General features: G+C 32.6%; 1 protein-coding gene across 3 annotated transcripts; it reads left to right on the top strand.

Moving 5' to 3' along the window:
* Positions 1-1,892: 1,892 nt before the first annotated feature.
* LOC148628560 (cell division cycle protein 20 homolog) lies at positions 1,893-20,112 on the top strand. Of its 3 annotated transcripts, none has more exons than XM_088590175.1 (10): positions 1,893-2,036; positions 9,253-9,522; positions 9,796-10,047; positions 11,925-12,056; positions 14,360-14,556; positions 16,205-16,299; positions 16,735-16,969; positions 17,307-17,432; positions 17,778-17,895; positions 18,321-20,112. In XM_088590175.1, the coding sequence occupies exons 2-10, from the start codon at positions 9,291-9,293 to the stop codon at positions 18,509-18,511; spliced, it is 1,578 nt and encodes a 525-aa protein (XP_088446301.1). In that variant the 5' UTR covers positions 1,893-2,036; positions 9,253-9,290; the 3' UTR covers positions 18,512-20,112. The 3 variants fall into 3 exon arrangements, with proteins under 3 accessions (XP_088446301.1, XP_088446312.1, XP_088446322.1); XM_088590186.1 differs by lacking the exon at positions 1,893-2,036 and adding an exon at positions 5,988-6,055; XM_088590196.1 differs by lacking the exon at positions 1,893-2,036 and adding an exon at positions 7,540-8,321.
* Positions 20,113-20,456: the final 344 nt, after the last annotated feature.

Raw genomic sequence — 20,456 nt, forward strand, 5'->3', positions numbered from 1 at the left:
GTTTATAATGGTAGGAGCGTTTATTTCTGGCTCTATTATCAAATGATACAAGTAAATTTGTTGGGTATATTGCCAGTTGAAGGTGAATTAAGAAGTTGATAAAGTTGACAATTCAATTATCTGTATTATAAACCATATAGATCTTAGATACAAAAAAATCTAAACACAATACTGAAATAAGTATGAATAAATATGTGCAGGAAATATTATTTCATCTTATGTGATTCCCCATTTCCCCCGCGAATTTCATGCAGTATGGCCATGGATAGTAAAACGTAACAAATAGTTAAAACAGCATTTTAGTACAATTTTGTCCATTTAATGCATCTAACCCATGACCTGAAGCCCCTGTGTCCGTGGGCGGTCAAGAAAAAAGTCCAAATATTGATTTTCAACATTTACATCTGAAATGTGTGCAGTGTTAAGGCGTACTAGAGAATTTTTTTAAATAACAAGTGCTACAAAAATTCGTATCATTTGATACTTGCAGTCATCACATATTACATAACCCAACCCGAGTGAAAGAAAACATTAGATGATTCCTGTCTTGTACTACACCATGCAAATGGAGGTTTTGGTATATAACAATTGTCTTGCTGTTTAAAAAAAATATTCCCGAGGAAGATGAACCAGGATATCTTTATTGAATTTTAAAAATCTATTTACTGCTATGCTAAAACTTAATACATTGCAGAGTGTCTTACTAGGTGTCTATTTCTTCTACCAAATACTTAGTATAGGACGTTTACCCTATCGGTGCACCTGGCCCATGCTCCCAGTTTTTAGTGGAGTCCGAGTTGCTTATTTACTCTTGTTACTTTGTATGTATTATTTTGGTTATTTTATGTTGTGTGTGTCTGTTTTCCATGTCAGGTCTTTGTCTTTTGATTTCTGCTAGAATGTTGGTTCCCTTGATTATTCTTGCACATATACAAACAATACATTTATGATAATGTAATGTATACTTCTACAAGCAGTATTGTCTGTAAACGAATTACGAATTATTTTGTGACAAGTCTTTCAAAACGTCATCTTTGAGATATTTAAAAAAAATTATTTTAAGTATATATCCTTTAGATGAAAACAGACATTTTGAACCTATTGTGTGTGTGTTTGTGTGTGTGTGTGTGTCAAAGTGCCGAAAGAAAAATATTCAAAGCCCAGGATTAACTCAGTAAAAAAACTATGAATTTGCGTCGATACATCCGTTTGTACTGTTTTCCCGAATAACTACGCCAAATTGTTTTCATTATTCAAAATTGAATAGCATTTATCATTTTAAATACTCAGAGTGATTTTTTTTTGTGATGTGCGCCAGGCTATATTAACAATTTCAAGTAAAAAAATGCCAATCTTTGTCAGTTCTATGATGCATTCTGGTTGGGTTTAATGAAATTCATTCATCGTCTCAATCAATAAATTTCTCTATGAAAAAAAAATGAAAAAAGGATTTTATTCTATCCTGTAAGGCTAATTTGAATTTCAAACTCCTCCCTTGAGGTCCTGAATTTTGACTTGAAGTTGACATTTTTCTATTACTGAGGTATTGATCGACGTATATAAGAAATTTTACCGAAAACCATCCGTGCTTTCCCCCCATATATTGAAGAGTATTAACCAACTGTTATAACTATTACAAGACACTTGAAAATATAAGCGACGAGTATGATTAAATCTCACCCCGCGAGATACAATGAGAAAGCGTGAGATTCCAATCCTTCTATTTTAATTACTTGAAAAAATCTAAATTATTTCCCTCCGTGCGATACCCGACAGTGTAGTCAAGGACGTTAAAAAAAACCTTAATACTAGTCATTATACACACGAAGTTGTATTCATAATTTTTTGTTTATCTTTTATTATTGTTTGGATGTTGATTGACCAATCAATTTTTTTCTTTCAAAATTGAATTAACCAATGATCAAGCGGCAAACTTCAAAAGTAGAGATCAAGAAACTTGTCCAAACAAGAAACACAAACAGACGTCAGATTTGTAACTATCACAAATATAGTACAATTGAAGTATCAGCTATCAGGTAAGGGAGAACTAACACAAAAATAAGTATTCAAGTCACAGTTTTTTATTTTGCTAATCTGGATTTTCAAAAGCTGTACATTGTATGGTCGTTGGAGAAAAAAGGGGGTTCCTTAATTAAATTTTTCTAGAATCACAGAAGTAATTATCACCAATGCTGTCACTAATATTTCATTTCTCTGTATAATCTGTGTGATAGCTGTTTTTGAGAACAGAATGTCAGGAATCTATTCAATTTTATGGAAGTTCAATAACCCTTTGAGTGCCAAGGCTTTTCCTTTATTTTGCCAGGGATGAATTTGAAGATTCAAATTCAACTGTCCTGCTTATGACGTCAACAATAACCTAACGTCACCAGAAAGGGCACAACAGCGGGGTGATCGAAAGCAGAAAGAAATAGACATAAACTATTCATCATTTGGATGTTTTCTAATATATTTTATACTGTCAACTTAGTACATATACGCAATGACGTACTTATGAGTTATGTACATAAAAATGTACCCAAAAAATAGGAAAGTAAAAAGAATATAATTAGACATTTCATGAAAAGTGTTTTTAATACTTAAGCCCATAGTTAGCACACAAAAAGATTTTACAAGCCGCTATTTATACACTGATATTCATTTGAAAAGGATATAATAAGCTATTAAAACATCTAAGAAGTAAGTTGAATTTCATATCCATTCTCCTTAAATAAGTACAGTTTAAAAAACAAATAGAAGTAATATTGATAAACAACCTAGTTATTTTATTTGGGACTTTGAAAGGAATCCTAAAAAAAATTGTAAAACATCTAGGAAATAAATAACCTTCATGCCAATGTTCTCTTTTCCCTAAGTAGGGAATACTTGGCGCTAATACATGTGGTAAGATTAATTTTCATAATCATTTGTTCAGCTGACAAAATGTTTCGTGCAATCGATGTCAACTTCGAGTAAAATCATTGTACAATATTTGCGATTTTATCAATGATAAATACATGTGCATGTACATACATAACGAATAGTTGAAATTATATGTTCATATTGTTTAAAATTTATCATTATTTTTTCTGTTTTGCTTTTTTTGTTATTTCTTTAACGTTTTTTTTTCTATTTTTCACTGTACGAATACATGAAGAATACATCTTGATTTAAGTAGATTGCACTGAAGGTGAAATCAAAGAGAAGTAAATAAAATGTGAATATTTGATCAATAGATAACGGCAAGTAGAAATAAGAACAAAATTTGCAAGGAATTTTTTTTTGGCGTTGTTTTAATATGAACAGTTTGCCCTGTGAATCACCCCACACGTCATGACGTTCAGAACTATGACGTCAACGACATTATTGCAGAACAATCGACTTGCAGAATGTGTAGACAACAGTTGCTAAGCCTATATATAGGCTCTTTGCAAAATACGGGAGTATGAAAAGCCTATTTATAGGCTCTTTGGCATAGTAAGGGTTAATTACAGATGATAATCAATCTGAAGAACTGAGGAATAAAGTACAGTTGTACTTTTTCTTGACCAGACTCACCAGTGGAGATTATTTTGTATTTTTTAAGAAGGTGTCTTTTAATGCAATAATAAAAGTCTGAATATATAACAATCTATGAAATTTGTAAGACAATAATACAAATTTTATTCATTGACATTGTACAGCTGGATGCTTTAGTCCCCGAATTGACACCTTTCTGAACAAAAAACCAGACTGCAAATTATTTTCTAGTAATCTAGAGGTCAAATGATACTTAACATGGTGAAAAAGCAATCAAGGGAACCAAGGTTATAGCTGTAATCAAAAGAATGTAATCCAGAGACAAAGAACATAAAATAACTAAAATCAAACATACAAAGTAACAAAAGCAAATCAGCAACTCAGACTCCAGTAAAAAGTGGGAGCATGGACCAGGTGCACCGGTAGGATAAGCATCCTCTGTTTTTCTAGAAACACCCACCAAGTTGCTCATAAAAAGTCAAGTCCGTGGTAGACAAACGCAGAAAGGGAAACTATGACCCGTTCAATAATAAGTTTTCATGGTGCAGATGGATACACCATAACAATCCACAAGTTCATGATGACAACAATAAAACTTCTGTAGTGATGACTTCAATCTTAAAGCAATATAACCCTGTTCCAGAAGCCTATTTGTTAGAGTTCTAGGGCGATACAAAAAGTCTGCGTAGCTTAGGCAAGCTCTGGCATAATGTATGAGTTGAGATATGAACACTCCATATGCAGGTGCTGAAGGGATGTTGCCACAGATGAAAGGAAAGTTGACAATTCTGAATGAAAAGTCATCACGTTTTTTGTAAAGTTTGGTCATTAGTTTTCCTTTACCATTGATTTCTAAGTGTAGGTCAAGATATGAGGCTGACTTCGCAGTGTCTGTAGTATCCTGTATCTCAAGTTCTTTGGGGTAGATGCGATGTATCAGATCCCCGAAATTAGGATTGTTTAAAGATAATATGTCATCTATTTAGTGGAAACTGAGATCAAAGGATCTAACCAAACGATATTCTTTCTTTCGGATCAGATCAGCTATAATTCAGCCTCATAAGAGTGGAGTATTGGTCAGCAAGTAAAGGAGCACATTTCGTTCCCATTGGAATGCCGACTGATTGTTGAAAAACACGTCCATCACATTATATATTTGTATCTAGGTGTACCATCTTTTTTGGAAAAACAACGATGTATGATGTTTTTAAGTCGGGATTTTAGCAGAGTATGGGGAATAGAAGTATACAGTGTTGTAAAGTCATAGGTTTTAATGCTATTATATTCAGATAATAGTCTTGAATTGATAGTCTCCAAAAGATCTTTCGAAATTTTTCAGGATCCGCATTGAATTAATACCACTACGGGAGTAACAAGTGTTGTGGTAGGACTGCAGACCCTCTTTGACAGTTGTAAGTATAGAAGTTAAAAGTTTTGAAAGAGGTTTGGTGGTACATTTTACAGATCCAGCTATGAAATGTTGTTTGTATGGATTCTTGTGGAGTTTAGGAATCCAATACATTGTACATAGACGGTAAATCAAAATCGTCGTCCTTGGTAAAGAGACCAAAAGAGGATAGCACAGATTTATGGCTTTCCAAAATCTCCTTTTTGGAGAGTGTGGTAGCAGTATAGGTCTTATCACTGCTTTTATTTTCTGCGTCTACCTCTGATAATAAACATTGGATGTAAAACTTTTTGCAGACAAAAACAATGTTGTTCTGGGATTTGTCTGCAGGTACGACAACATACTTTTCATGTATAGTAGACAATGTTTTTGCTACATCGGGGTCTTTGAAAACTGATGTAGCCTTGGCACTCATTGACCTACTTAAAACTCATTCATTTCAAAATTAAAGACCTAACGGCCTTTAAACACTCTGACAGAGAATCAATGTCTTCTTGTACATTAAAGGCTATATACCTTTTTTATTAACCTGTACATTAAAGACTGTATACCTTTTTTATTAACCTCATCCTGTTATAAATCTCCCATGTACATGTACATTAGACTGGGACAGCCAATCTAGGGGTCCTTGTAAAATCACAGTCCACATTAACATTAATGAGGGCATAGGTAAAATTAGCTACAACTGAAAACTACATTTTAACAACACTACAATAAAAAAAATTGTATAATTTCAATAAGTCCACATCATTCCAATGCTTGTTTTACACACAATAGAACAAGGCCAACATTTTTATAATCTGTTTTACGGGACCGTCGATCCTATTTTAGCCAAAAATAAAATAAAATTCAAAGTATGTGAATGTTGTTTTATTTTTGTAAATTCCACTGACTGCTGGAATATTTGCCAGAAAATCCCATGCTAAAAATTAAAGAAAACAGATCGCAATTTTTCATTGGACAAGTAAAAAAGAAACAACCAATCAACAATCGTTTTATTTTAGTAAGCCATCAGAAGCTCTCGCCAGTTATCATTAGTTAAAGAAAAACACTGAAAGTCAACAACAACGTGATCGAGGTTCGGCCTACGATTATTTCAAACTCGTTATTTTTGGGGAATACAGAAAGGTGAATCTTTCTCTATCCATCAATGAAATAATTGGTGAGATTGTCGATGAAAAAGCTGAGGTTGTCATAACAAAGGTGTCCTGCCATGGTCCCATGAACATTTTTGTTATACAAGGATTTAATCCTTAATCATTAACTATATATTTAACTCCATGATTATGAAATAAATGCTTATTAACCAAACAACATTCTCGCACCCTGCCCAACACACCAGCAGGCAGTATTGGCTTAAAAGTTGTCTAAATCTCTACATATCTTGTAACACACTAAAAACGTTCTGCACATAAATTATTTATATTTTTCAAAGCCAGAGTTGTCCAACATTGCCCCTCTGCAATTGCTACTGATGTAATCAACTATTTCAATACCAATTGCAAATTCAAAATATTCATCTTATCTAGAAAATGCTCCTAATTAACAACCAAGAGATAAGATTATCCTCTGTGGATAAATTTAAGGAATCACATTTATAAACTGTACTGGGTAAACACCTTGCCTATAAATTACCATTTTATCTGGCTTTGACAGCTGATGACTACTGGTCATTATAATAAATGTACATGTCCTTATTGTAAACAACACAGACCTTTTTACATTTTTGAATTTAACTATCAAATTACATAAACCAAAAATTGATGGAGAACACTGCACATCTCAGCTACAGCTTTTTAACAAGATCATTTCGCCTACCATTAAACCATTATCAAAACACATTATATCAATAAGATTCTGACATCCAGTCATTACTAGGACACAATACAAATGTGATTCTCCAACTAATAACCCTAACTGATCAGTGACAATAAGATCAAATGTGGCATGGGTTCTTATGTATTTTCCTAGGTAAAAATATATTGTCAGAAGGGTCGAAATGTTCACAAATGACTTGAAATACACTTTCAAAACACTTCGGAAATGTAGCCAAAAACTTGGAAAGGGGTACAAATGTATCTACACATCGAAAATATTTTACACACCTTCTTTTCAAAAGTTAAAAGTTGTGTGTATTCTCTGTTTCCTATTGAAAACAGTATTATTTTTTTCATCGACTCACCAAGATTTTGACTTTTATTTTTATTGCTCCCCTCAACAAATCTTTTTGAAAAAAATCCTGTAAAACAGATTATAAAAAAAGTTGGCCCAATGTGATAACTTTAGGAACTTTGTGTTTCATTCTTTAATGATGATTCTGAGTGTTTAACCCTCCATCTGCACAGTCAGGGCTCAAGCTACTTGAGAAAAACAGGGAGAAGTGACTTTTCTTTCAGTTAGACACTAAGGAGAAGTAGGGATGAACAGGGAGAAGTGATCACAGTCGCGCATCATTTACTAATGCTTTTTAAAATTATGTTTATGTTACTTACATGCACACAATATAAGCAACCATTTTCATTTATTCATTTTCTTTTATTGAGATAAATATTTTGGACAAAATGAAGTCAGCCTGCTGACTGAATGATTGACTGGATCATGTATTCATGAAATTGAATTTCTAATCTATACCTTACCAAATTTATTACAGCAATATTAATATGCTTGAGCAAAGCAAAGCTTCTTGCACTGCACTGTCCTTTTGATTTTGCCTTTTTTTGCAGCACTAGAATAGAAATTTTCAGGCAGTGACATTCTGTTGGAATTTTCATTTTGTTTTGTTTTTTTCCTGATCCCACTTGTTCCATAATGATTTCTTGTTCAAAATATCCAGTCTCTTGATATAAATTGATCAAGAGTATCAATAATCATGTAAAAATTTTATTACTGACAAATCAAGACTGAAACTTTATTAACACATATTGTAGCAGTCGGTACGAACTTGTCTCAAGCTTAAAAATGTTCCGTTTAAATGGATAATTGTTCTGTTATGAAACATGAAGATCAAAAGAAACACTTCAGGTTTTCTACCGACTTATCTATTGAAATAAATTTAACTTAAGTTCAAAGAACTAGCAGTCATGGCGAAATTCGTCTGACATGACCGGTACTTTTAGCCATTGGTCCGGTAAAATTTTCATGATTTCCGGACCAGATGTCCAGTATGTTTTTGTTTATTAGACACGCCTCAGCCGGAACTTTCGGTTTAAAGACACCATCCAATTCAAGGCAAATTTAAATTGGAGCAGAGAAATGATTTCGGTCTGGCGGATAATTGTTAGGTCCAGCAGATTTTGTTAGGTTGCTGGACCAAATGTCCAACTGGTTGAAAAATGATTTTGCCAAGTCTGAACCCGCACAAAAAATTTGCATGTTTCGTAACGAATTGTGAACGGTAAAACATGAATTATTGTAAGCTGAAGTGAAGAATGTTTATTCTGTATCCTAACTTAAATGTTTGAAACAAAAAACTGATTCAAATACTTGCTTGTAACCGACAATTTGATAGGTTTAAAAAAAATTTACGATTTATTTTCTCAAACGGGTGTCATTTTTGTTTGAATTGTTATCGGAAGAGAGATAACTCTGGTCAAAATACTGCTAAAAGACGGAGTACAGTCATGATCATGGGCCATGTCTGAAAATGAGAGGGTTTGTTTGTTTGTTTGTTGGGGTTTAATGTCCGAGCAGCAATATTTCAGCTATATTCAGACAATGAACATGAAATGGATGATAAAATGAACATGAAATGATAAAAAAAAAAGGATGGGTCACAAGGACAACAGGGTCGACAAATTTTGATTGCCACTAGAAAAAGGGGGGATGGGTAAGGTCGGGCAATTTAGCCTCCTGTGGCGGAGCGCAAAGGTTCCTGCTCCTATCGAATACCACAGCAGGGTTCTTTAACGTGCGAGGAACGTGGCATCTTTCCCAACACGGTGCACCACTATGGTTTGCGGTCAGGTTTTCTGTATTATAGCCTGACAACCCCAGCATGTAACATGCCAGGGGTACCCCATTCCACCACCTGGGGCACACATCCCAGTTGCTCTGTGGGGAGAGCGCCTAACCCCTGGCTAGGTTTCTGAGCACTATTTAGTCGCCTTTTACGACAAGCTTAGCGCTGCTGCAGGCCTATTCTTTTAAACACCCGGACCTGCACGGGGCCTGAGAAGGTGACTTCACTTTTCTTTTGGTGTCATCTGAGGACGAAGTGAGCAACTCCAGGGCGACTATTTCGTCCGAATTGCCCAGTAGCATGAGCCCTGCAGAGTATGTCACCTGGACTGATTATGTTCAATCATGTTGTAAATTTTCTTTTCCAGAGAGTCAGCTGCCGTACAATACTGGATTTGAAGTACCAATGTCACAATTTAACTTCGAAAATGAACTAAACAGTGTCCTTAGAATGGATGCTCCATTGTCAAAAGGACCACCCATTCGGTGGCAGAAGAAGGAGGATTGCAATGCTTCTGTGAATAGTTCTTTGAACATCAGCACAGCTTCAAAAACACCAATGAAGAATGTCAACAGATCTATGAACAATCCCAAAACACCATCTACTGGTTCTGGATCAAAAACTCCTAAATCACAAGGTACCAAATTGTACATTTTATGCATAAAAGAATAGTTGAGTATACATGTAGTAAACAAGTTATTACACAGTACTGCTAACAATATGCAATTCAATAATTGAATTCATGGACATATAAGGAAAATATGATGTATATGAAGTGTTAAGTTATTGCATAGATAAGGAACAAAATGTTATTAATATAAAGCTTAAAAAATTCCAATTAATTGTATTGGCAATTGTTTCTTGTGAATTCATTCATAACATGTATGATACTCAATTTATTATGTTGCAGGCAAATCAAAAACTCCAGCAAAAGCACCAAAGACGCCAAGTGCAGGAGATAGATTCATTCCAAACAGGAGTGCCACACAATTTGATCTTGGACATTTTAAGATTATGAATGATGGCAAAGGAGAAAATCCTGAACTTTTGAGTCCATCACAGCAAGAGTTTCAGAAAGTTATGAGTGAAAATCTGAATGGAGCTGACATCATGAGCAATAAAATCATTTCTTACAAGAATAAGGCACCAAATGCACCTGAAGGTATCTTTGATATAAGTAGATTATATTTCCTTTGCATGAAGGGGACTTGTTAAAAAAGATAGTACATGTAGTTATACCAAAAAATGTACATTTACATGGTTCTCTCCAGGATTTTCAGATAGAGCTGTATTCAGCGCGCGTGACACGACGTTAATAAGTCTCATGTCGACACGTGCCACTTTGTGTTTAATGTATTATATATATATATTTTTTATTTATAATTTTATTGTTTTTGAAAGTTTCTACAAATATTAATACAAATACAAAGACAGTCTCTCACACATCCTTTCATTCTGGAAAAAGTTGCAAATATTAATAGCACAATATATGTATGATTGTCATAGTATTTAATGTATTATATAAAGATTGATCAGTGTATTAAAAATGTACATTTGTACATTGCTGTTTATGTTTACATGAATTATTTGTAGGTAAATACATGTATTTTACCTTTTTTCTTCTTTTGCAGTAAATTACCGGTATAAATTTGATACTATTTTTTATTTTTCCTTTTTAAATTAACAGAAAAATTTAAGATATTCTATCAAATTATTATGAATAATTCTTCATAAATATTTCCTCTAATTCATACATACCCAGTGTTCTTCAAATTTTTGCTGACAGCAGACCCTTGGAAATAATAATTTTCAGGAAGTAATGTGGAGTTGACCTAGTTATACCAGGAAAAAATATAAATGTTATCCTTGTTATTTAAAGTTTGCACACTAATTGTTTTGTTTTGTTTTTAAATATTGTTTACATGTAGTTTGTTCATGACAAAAACCCCATATCATGAATTACAAAAAAAAATTCCCCACACCTGTTGTACTATTTTTAGACTTGGGGGAATTTACAATGTAGTTCTTAACTAATTTTCCTGCCAAAAAAACCTGCTCTTGATATTCAACAGCATAGCAATGTAAACAAAAGACAGTCATTTCCTTTTTCTCTTCAAAGTGTTTTGGAAGTATCTGATGGAATAAATATTGTTTGGGATTTTAAAATGTTCTTTTATAAGGTAAATCAGCTTCTTAATGTTGAAAACATCATGTGATTGTGCAATTATTCGACTTTGCATTTATAAATAGCCACATTCTTTTGGCCAGGGTTAAGTGATTTTTTACCATAGTCAGTTTTGATTGGTTCAGTACAGATATTAATATCTGATTGATATCTTCATTAAAATGTGTGGCCAGGTGGGGTGATTGATAAAGAATCTTGTAGGCAATGTCATAGGCTTCAGACGCCTGTGCGGTCACGCGGTGATCAACTGACTATAGCATGTTTACTGCTAATTACCTTGTGGTATGCCGTAAATGACCTTTGGGCACACACGTTTCCTGTCATAATTGATTTTTAATCCTCAAATTTAATTTTATAGCACAGAGCTGGTAGCAAGATAGCACAGAACCAATCTCGATAGCATTGTAAAGCGCAGCGCTTTAAGGTCCTGGGGAGAACACGGATGTAACACTGTTAATTGGCACCATTAAAATACGTTCAATGAAATTTCATACCTGGCATTTACCATTATTGCATTTATGTTTTTCACCATACTTCATAACATAGACATTTGAATATACACATGTATATGTAAATGCATGCTGCTATCCATCAGTCTGTCCACATGTTTTTTTTAATAACTCAAAAAGGCTGAAACATTTTATTGGGTTTTTTTTTGTACAATATTTACTTTTGATATAGAAGATACAGGTATCTCCATATTGTTTTTTTTCCAGTTTAGTACAGGAGTTGACATACAAAAACAAATTTCATTTTTTTATTCCTGATCATTGTGCATTGTTGTATAAACATTTTTGTTTTAAATATTGTATTGTCATTATATATATTATAATATCATTTTAAATGGATTCCAGGTTACCAGAGTAATTTACGGGTATTATATAGTTCTTGTAAGTCACCTGTCAGTACAGTAAAGAAAACAACCAGACATATTCCACAGTTTCCTGAGAGGATCTTAGATGCTCCTGATATCATTGATGATTATTGTGAGTATATTTATCATATGTTTTCCTCCAAACACAAAACTGATACCATGGAAATAAATGATATTACACTGAGTAATTCTCATTAAAAAAGTACTTATTTTGTTATACATGTAAATCATTAGAATTTTTTGTAGTTATGCAGGGCATAATCTTGGATTCCGTGAATAGGAGAAGTGACTTCTCCCTTCCAGGAGTGATAAGGAGAAGTGAGTCTGGAATGTGGAGAAATCATACTTCACCACTAAAATATTTTATCGCATTGATATGAAGTTGTATCTCAAGGACATGTATTTTAATAAATAATAAACAAATAAGATATGTTTAATACTGTAATTCCATTTTCTGTACTTGCAAATGAATAAGTACATGTATAATAAATAACTTTAATTGAATATAGTAAATGATCAGATTGTCACTGAGAACTTGTTTCTTATAATAACATGTTCTTGAAGTCTTAAGAATGGTCTGCACCTTCTTGTGGTCTCTTCCTAAAAAAGAAAAAGACATTTTTTTGTAAATCATCCCTGTTCTGACATTATGATGGGTACACTTGTATTGTAATTGATACAAAGCACAAATCAGTCTGTACAGACATGCATGTACATGTATGTTTACATATACATTGTTTCAATAGTGGGATTATTTTCAAATAATTGATAGTTATAATTTTAAATTGATAAAGAAATGACTGCATCTTGATATGAAGTCTATTATAGTTTATTATCCAATAAATTTCCCTGATTTTTTTTTATAAGTGATAATAGTTACCTTAATTATCTTTATTTTTGCCTTATCAAAACAAAGTCTCACTTCAAACCATCATGCAACCATACACACAACTGTTATCCAGGCTGAACCTACCAATTATTAATTGTCTTATAAAACCATTGAAATCACTGTAAGAGTCTCTCATTGAGTAAATAAATTAATTGTTGTCATCAAATTAATATAAAGGAACACAAAATATACATGTACTCAATGAGTTAAGTATATAAATCCTTGATGTACCTTACCTTTTGAAATTGTTTTCATTTGATTTTGAACTCAATAAGTTGAATATGTTTCATTCAAATAAGTTCTGCTGATTTTATCCATTATCCAAGTTGCTAGAGCAGGTGAAATATTCCTTGGATTGCTTGAAACTGATGAAAATTAACTCCTTCCAATTCAAGTTTACTCTTTGTTACGAAAATTGCCACCATTTTTGTTGTTTACTAGGGCTAGAGTTATCTTTGGTCAATTTCACAGGGATTTAAAAGAACACGAGCTGGCGACTTTTAACTAGTTTTAAAAATTCTTGGCAACTTAAATCTCCATTTCGCTGCCTAGATTATGCCCTGTTATGCACTTTTGTGAATGTAATATTTAGATGAAATTAGTACATATAATTAAAGGTGTAGGAAAAACTACCTGTTTCATATTACTGCTGTTACATGTTATCTCAGTATCATGTAAATACTTTTACTTACGTAGTGTATGTTATGTATATTTTTATCACAGATTATCACAATAGTGCATGTTAGTGGATGATTTAGTGTAAGTGTTTGTAAGAATCAGGCAAACTGGGAAAAATCTGAAACATGCATGTCAAAACCCCACGGATCTGACAATAAAATATCACTCAAGGATGCTTTCGCTATTTGAAAAGGCCATTATTTGATCTCTGCATCACTGGCTTTGCTCAGAAATTTTCATTAAAATCGTAGAAAAATGAGGTTTTTGACAGAGTTATTTGCCCTTTCATTTTCAATGCGTTTCAATGAAATTGTAGCTCAATGGACCAGAATGATATGGAAAATTGTATCTGTGTTCCCTGATTCTGATTGTGCAAATAGTCAAATTACACACTATCAAAATGGTGGGTTTTTTCATACCATGTTTCACTCACTGCCTGATTCTTACAGATACTGACAATTCAATTGAATATCCAACAAAAGTTAAACCATACATCCTGGGCATTTATATTTTGATTATTCACAATAACTAATTTATTGTCCTTCTATAATATATAGATTTTCTCAATAATTGATTAAATTTTGTGATCAGCAGAGTGATATTCCAAATCATTATTAATGCTAATTAATGGTTGATGTCCCAAGAGAACAGTGCTGTGACATTTTGGAGAAAGTAAAGTTTTAGAGTGAATTTACATATCAGTTATGGTAATGTGTTACACATGGACCATTTGATAAGTCACTGCTATCTACATGTTGAATATGATGAAAAAAAAATAATTCAAATAAAAATCCTTGGGATTTATATTTGACAAAAAATTATTCACACTTCCTTTCTTTTTATTTCAGATCTTAACTTGTTAGATTGGTCAGCAACTAACCAGCTAGCTGTCTGTCTAGGTGGCAGCGTCTATCTCTGGAATGCTACAACAGGAGACATCAACCAACTTATGCAGATTGACACCCCAGATGATTACATTGGTTCTGTGTCTTGGATCAAGGAAGGAAATTATCTTGCGCTGGGTACAAGCAGTGGTGAAGTACAGGTATAATGTATACTTTATATAGTGGGCACTATGCAGCTCCTGAAACATTAGGATAAACATTTTGTACACTTGATTTACATGGTGTATGTTGATTTTTAAACATAAATTTATCAAATGAAATTTTTTTAAATGTGAAGACATCAACAAAGACAAGAATAGAAGAAAAATTTTTTTATAAAACACAAGTATATACTTCAGTTGATAAGCATATACTGTGGATAAGCTTTATTTTGATAAATAAACAAATTGATGGCCTCTGAAAGGGACAGAAAGTAATGACAAGTACATGAGGAACCAGGTTTTTTTTTCACTGAATATGCTATCTTCTATAGGGGTTGAAAATTCCTAAAGCCCGACGCCCTGGACGAAAAAAGTTTCATCCCGGACTTGCCGTATTTCAATGAAATAGGTCCATCGGGCATGGCAAATCTAAAAATATAAAAACTCTTTTTTGAAAGCCAGCATTTTACAGTTTAGTTTAGTTTCACGCTTTTGGCTAGGGATGAAAAATGACATTAATGGAAACCGGTGGTTGCTATAGTGATTAAAAATGAAGAATCTGTTGTTGATAAAACATTTTCTGAAAAAGGAGACTTTCCAAAGTATTTTGCAATGTTTTATATATTTTCAATGTTGAAGGGGCTTTTTTTTTTCAATGACAATTTGACTTCATTGTGAAAGTGAAAGTAAGTCAGTTTTTTACCATGCTAAATTTAACAAGTGGATTACAAAGTGAAAATGCTCAAAATCTAAGCGGCAATGCCCATACAAGGAAGGGGTTTTCGAAGGAAAAACTTTGGACAGTTTCAGGGAATAAAATAAAAATTTAAGATATTTTGCGAGAACTTTGATATTTTTAAACCTGATTTTATGAACTTTTTTGCAAATTTTCATATATTTTTGCATGGTTTCTATGGTAACCCTATTTGCTGTGGGTATTTTTTTCCCAGAAAATTTTCACTGCACCCTGAAGGCCTTGGCTTGAGCTATTTCTAGATATATAGATTTACAGATGCTTGAAAATTTCTTAAAGTAATAAGTGCTACAAAGCATCAGATTACAAGACCAAAATTAGGCAGTTCTACAATACTGTGGAGTGCTGGCAAAGATTTTGTTGTCATTATTTGGACCCTGTTTCTGGATCTATTCCCTGACCTATAAATAGTTATAACTTTATTTTTAGAATGGGTATTCACTAGATCGATCTATTGATTAGTCATTCTCAAGTCTGAATCACACATGCACTTGATCAGATGCATTTTTTTGACATACTATTATTAATCAAGCACTGGAATGATAAAGATCAAAGTTAGTTGATAAATTCTAGAGGAAAATATCGTTGCTCAATTACAATTTCATGGTTAAAAAACCGCAGAAGCAGAAAGCTGATGACAAGGCATCAGACTAGGAGATGGAATCAATTGACACTGTGTCTTCTTCCTTGCAAACATAGAATTATACATAAGAATATCAGATAACAAAATTGCATTTATATTGATTGGGACTTGACACAACATTGTTTGGGCTTAGTGTACCAAAGATGGAAAAGTCCAGGGCTCAGGTCTTCCCAAAAAAATTTTCAACCCCTGTTATATTATTTTTTTCTATAAATTTTTGGGTGACCTTTATTTTTTTACTTCATTTCTAGCTGTGGGATGTTGCTGCTTGCAAAAGATTGAGGAATATGACTGGTCATGTCTCAAGAGTTGGATCTCTATCTTGGAATTCATACATACTAAGCAGGTATTCTAATATTGGCTTCTTCGGTGATAACAAAGCTTAAGTGAGGAGTAACTACAATAAAGGTCTAATTGCCTTCGATTGAAATTGTTTTTCTATCTCCAAAGTTTATCTTTTAGTTTAGCACTAGTATGCATAAAATTGCTTAACATCAACTTGAAGCCATAACAAAAAAACAATTGTTCATATGGACTTATACTATATGATTGATTGATTGTTGGGGTTTAACGTCCGAGCAGCAATATTTCAGCTATATTCATACAGACTTATACTATATGTATCATTATTATATATATTGTATATTGCACATATACAATGTTCACATTACACATTTATAGCTTTTAAAAGTTGCACAATAACATGTTGTTCAGGCATGAAAAAAAGCCTTTCCAAATACTGTTAAAACTTCAATGTAATTTATGATTTCTCCCTTTTCAGTGGTTCCAGAAGTGGAAGCATCCATCATCATGATGTTAGAGTTGCTCAGCATCATGTAGGAACACTGAATGGTCATACTCAGGAAGTTTGTGGACTACAGTGGTCTACAGATGGTAGACATTTAGCCAGTGGTGGAAATGACAATGTTCTGAATATATGGCCAGCTCAGATAGGGAATGTTGTGTCAGACTCACAACCTATCTACGCATTTACACAACATCAAGCTGCAGTTAAAGTGAGTTAGGGTATCATTTTGAGAGCATTCTTTTATTCTGAAGGAGACTTTTCTTTTATGTTGTATAAAATATTTATATAAATATGAAATATTTATCTTAATGATAAGATGTCCAGTGGTTGATAATGTTTAAAAATGTGTAAAATGGGTCTCAATTTTTAGTCAGTGTATTGTATAATAAGTGAACTTCAATGGAATCCATCAGACTCATCTGTGGATTATATTAAGTTATGGAATCCACGACAAACTGGCTTTTATAATGTCATTTAAGTTATGTACAGTGTATTAGTTATCTACATATAGCATTCTTTTAATACCATTCTTGATTGTATTGTAGGCTGTAGCATGGTGTCCTTGGCAGCCTAATTTATTGGCCAGTGGTGGAGGAACGGCAGATAGACATATACGTTTCTGGAACTGTAGTACAGGTTCATGTGTTCAAAGTGTAGATACTAAGTCGCAGGTATGTATATATGTCACATGATATAGTGTCTCTGTCATATGAATAGTTTATTTGATACCCTAAGTAAAAAGGTGTTTCATTCTGTGTTTTATGGAAGGAGCTGTGAACATTATTTGTAGTAAAAAAGGAAAACTCATTTTCAATTAAATAATGAATAAATTATTCATTAAAGAAAAAGATAAGGAAACTGCTTGTATTCCACTGTGAGTTGCCAATTTGGAAATATTGTAGCTACTTTTTCAAGTAGATAATTTTAAGATTATCTGGTGCTCAGCTCTAGAAAAAGTGTCCCTTTTCTGGTTATTGAACTAACTGGTATTTTACATTTGTAACTTTCTTTTTTAGGTTTGTTCTCTGTTATGGTCTAAAGACTATAAAGAATTAATATCTAGTCATGGATTTGCTCTTAATCAGCTCACAATATGGAAATATCCATCTTTAAATAAAGTAGCAGAACTAACAGGTAAAATATCTATAAATTGCTTCACAATAATGAAATATTTTTCTATTTCAGCATAGCTTCTTTATTTATCAATAACTTGAAAGGTTTTGCATATTTGTTCTTACTTACCAAAAATATCATGATATGGGATTGCATGGTTTTATAGACATGAGGGATTTCATTTGACAACATAACATCACACAGACTGCTGTAGCTGTTCACATTGTTCTTTTTCTATAATATGTATTCAATGAATTTCTAAATAATATTTGATCTGCAATCTAGCCTTTAGATTACAAAAATGCAGATATTGAAAACGTCTTATTACAATAAACCAGAAAAATTACTGGTAGGATTCTAATGGCCCATAAAATAGTTCTTGCCAAAAAAAAAAACTAATATTTTTTGTCCAAATAAGAACAATTTTTAACTTGCATATATTTCAGGCCACACAGCAAGAGTGCTTCATATGGCTATGTCCCCTGATGGTTCCACAGTGGTGTCAGCAGGAGCTGATGAAACATTAAGACTTTGGAAGTGCTTTGCAGTAGATGATGAGAAAAAGAAGAAACAGCAACAAAAATCATCCTCAAAAGACACTAGTAGAGCCTTATCTATGACATCTAAAATTAGATAGTGTCATGATATATTTCTAGTTGAAATGTGAAGAGGCCGAATTTTACAGCCAAGATCGAACGGTGCCTGGCTCACCGTCGAGATAGTGCTTCCCAATGCTTCACTGTGTTGATTGCGGACTAGAAAAGTAAAATATTGAAGACTACAGTGTCTTTGACACTATAATAATCCTTGAAGTGCTTCATGTTTCTGAATGGAATGTAAAATTATTTTTGAAAGAAAAGCAGACAGTAATACCTCATCACTATGTTTTAGTAAAACATTATTCAATTTCATTTATGAGCAAGCAATACATGTATATTACTTTGGTGTGATATGAAACTACTATTTAAAAAAAAAAAAAAAAAGAATTAAGCTCAGACAGAGGATAAACTTCATTGCACAATAGTGAATACTGAGTGTAGGTAAAACATTTTATAATGTTTTTGCATGCATTTTTTATACATGCCAGGGGAGAACAGTGCTAACAGATCATTATTTTCAAGAATAAGTTGCTTTCTTTTTTTGTCCTTATCTTGCACTCATAGTAGGTTTTATATTTTCTAAAAGAAATTTCCTTCCTATATTTAAAAAAATAAGTCTCCCAATAGTGTACTACTCTTAATTAGATTGAATGTTGTGAGTGAACTGTTGGGTGTAATATGTGTTTTGTCTGTAGTTTGTTTATAGTGTATTGTGTATTCAGTTTGTTGCATTTTGAAACATTAGTTTAAATCTTATTTATGCTAAAAGTTTGTTACACTAGGAGTTTTTAAGCATCACTTTCATTTTTTTATTTTACTTTACTAAATAATACCTATCACTTTTAATTGATTTGAGTAGTTTTTCCACCCATGAACTTGAAGATTATATTTCTTACAGTATATAAAATACATGTAGTAAATTGCAGGGGAGTTGGTCTTGGTTGGCCATAATCTGGTGTAATGTCTTTGATAGCTAACTAGGCAATTAACAAGGAGATTTAAACTTTCCATCAGACCTAGATTCATATGCCTATTGAGTAATAAAGAGTTTAAATCTCCTCCACCTTGTTTATTGTCCAGTTCATAATCTACGGCAGATCAGTCATTCAATCACAGGAAGACCACTATTCCACTCGCTGTAATACATCTTATTTTTAAATCATTAAATTCATATAGAAATATCAGTGAGTGGATTACTTTTGAATCATGAATAAAAAAAATACATGTACCTGTTTTAAACCTATATAAATCATGTATTTGAAGTTTTATAAAATAATGATTTTTTTTCTTTGTTGTCATACCTAAAGTATGAAAAAATTATATTAAAAATACCATGTAATATAAATACAAGTAGATGCCAGTATTGAAACAACTATATTTTTCAGGGAAACTGATTTTTTTATCTACAAGAGTCTTTTTAAATAAATTGTGACTTTTTATTGGTATGAAAGTTCAACTTCTGAGTATGTGTGGATGAATTTTAATTTTTATGAGTGTTTATCGTGGTATTTTATCGAGTGGCTGACCTTTTTACATCATTTTATAATCTTGTTACTGATTAATAGAATGGTTGATATATTAAATGCAATATATATTGTTATTGAATTATGTTAAAAATAAAATTGTGAAGAATAAGAAATTGAAGTATTTTGTGATTCATTGTTTAGTGGTATCAAGTGAAAAACAATAAGTGTATCAATTTTTGAGGTGGGCAGTAAAGCGCAAAAAAAAATAGTACCTGCGATTAATAAAAAATACTACTGGTCTTTAATGTTTCATCCCAGTGGGGTTGTCTCATTGACATATTCACCATATCCATTCTCGTTATATTACAGTACTCTTGAAACAATAGTGTAGATTATTGGAATGTTTTATTTTCTACGAAAAATGTGACAGATGAAAATTACAATGATTAAAACTTGCATTATGGAAATTTAAACACAACTCAAGACATTGATCTCAAAATCGCAAACTTTAAATGGC

Source organism: Perna viridis, chromosome 1 (genome assembly GCF_037379345.1).
Source record: "Perna viridis isolate PV_CMFRI_1.1 ecotype Kerala chromosome 1, ASM3737934v1, whole genome shotgun sequence".
Taxonomy (NCBI): Eukaryota; Metazoa; Mollusca; class Bivalvia; order Mytilida; family Mytilidae; genus Perna; species Perna viridis.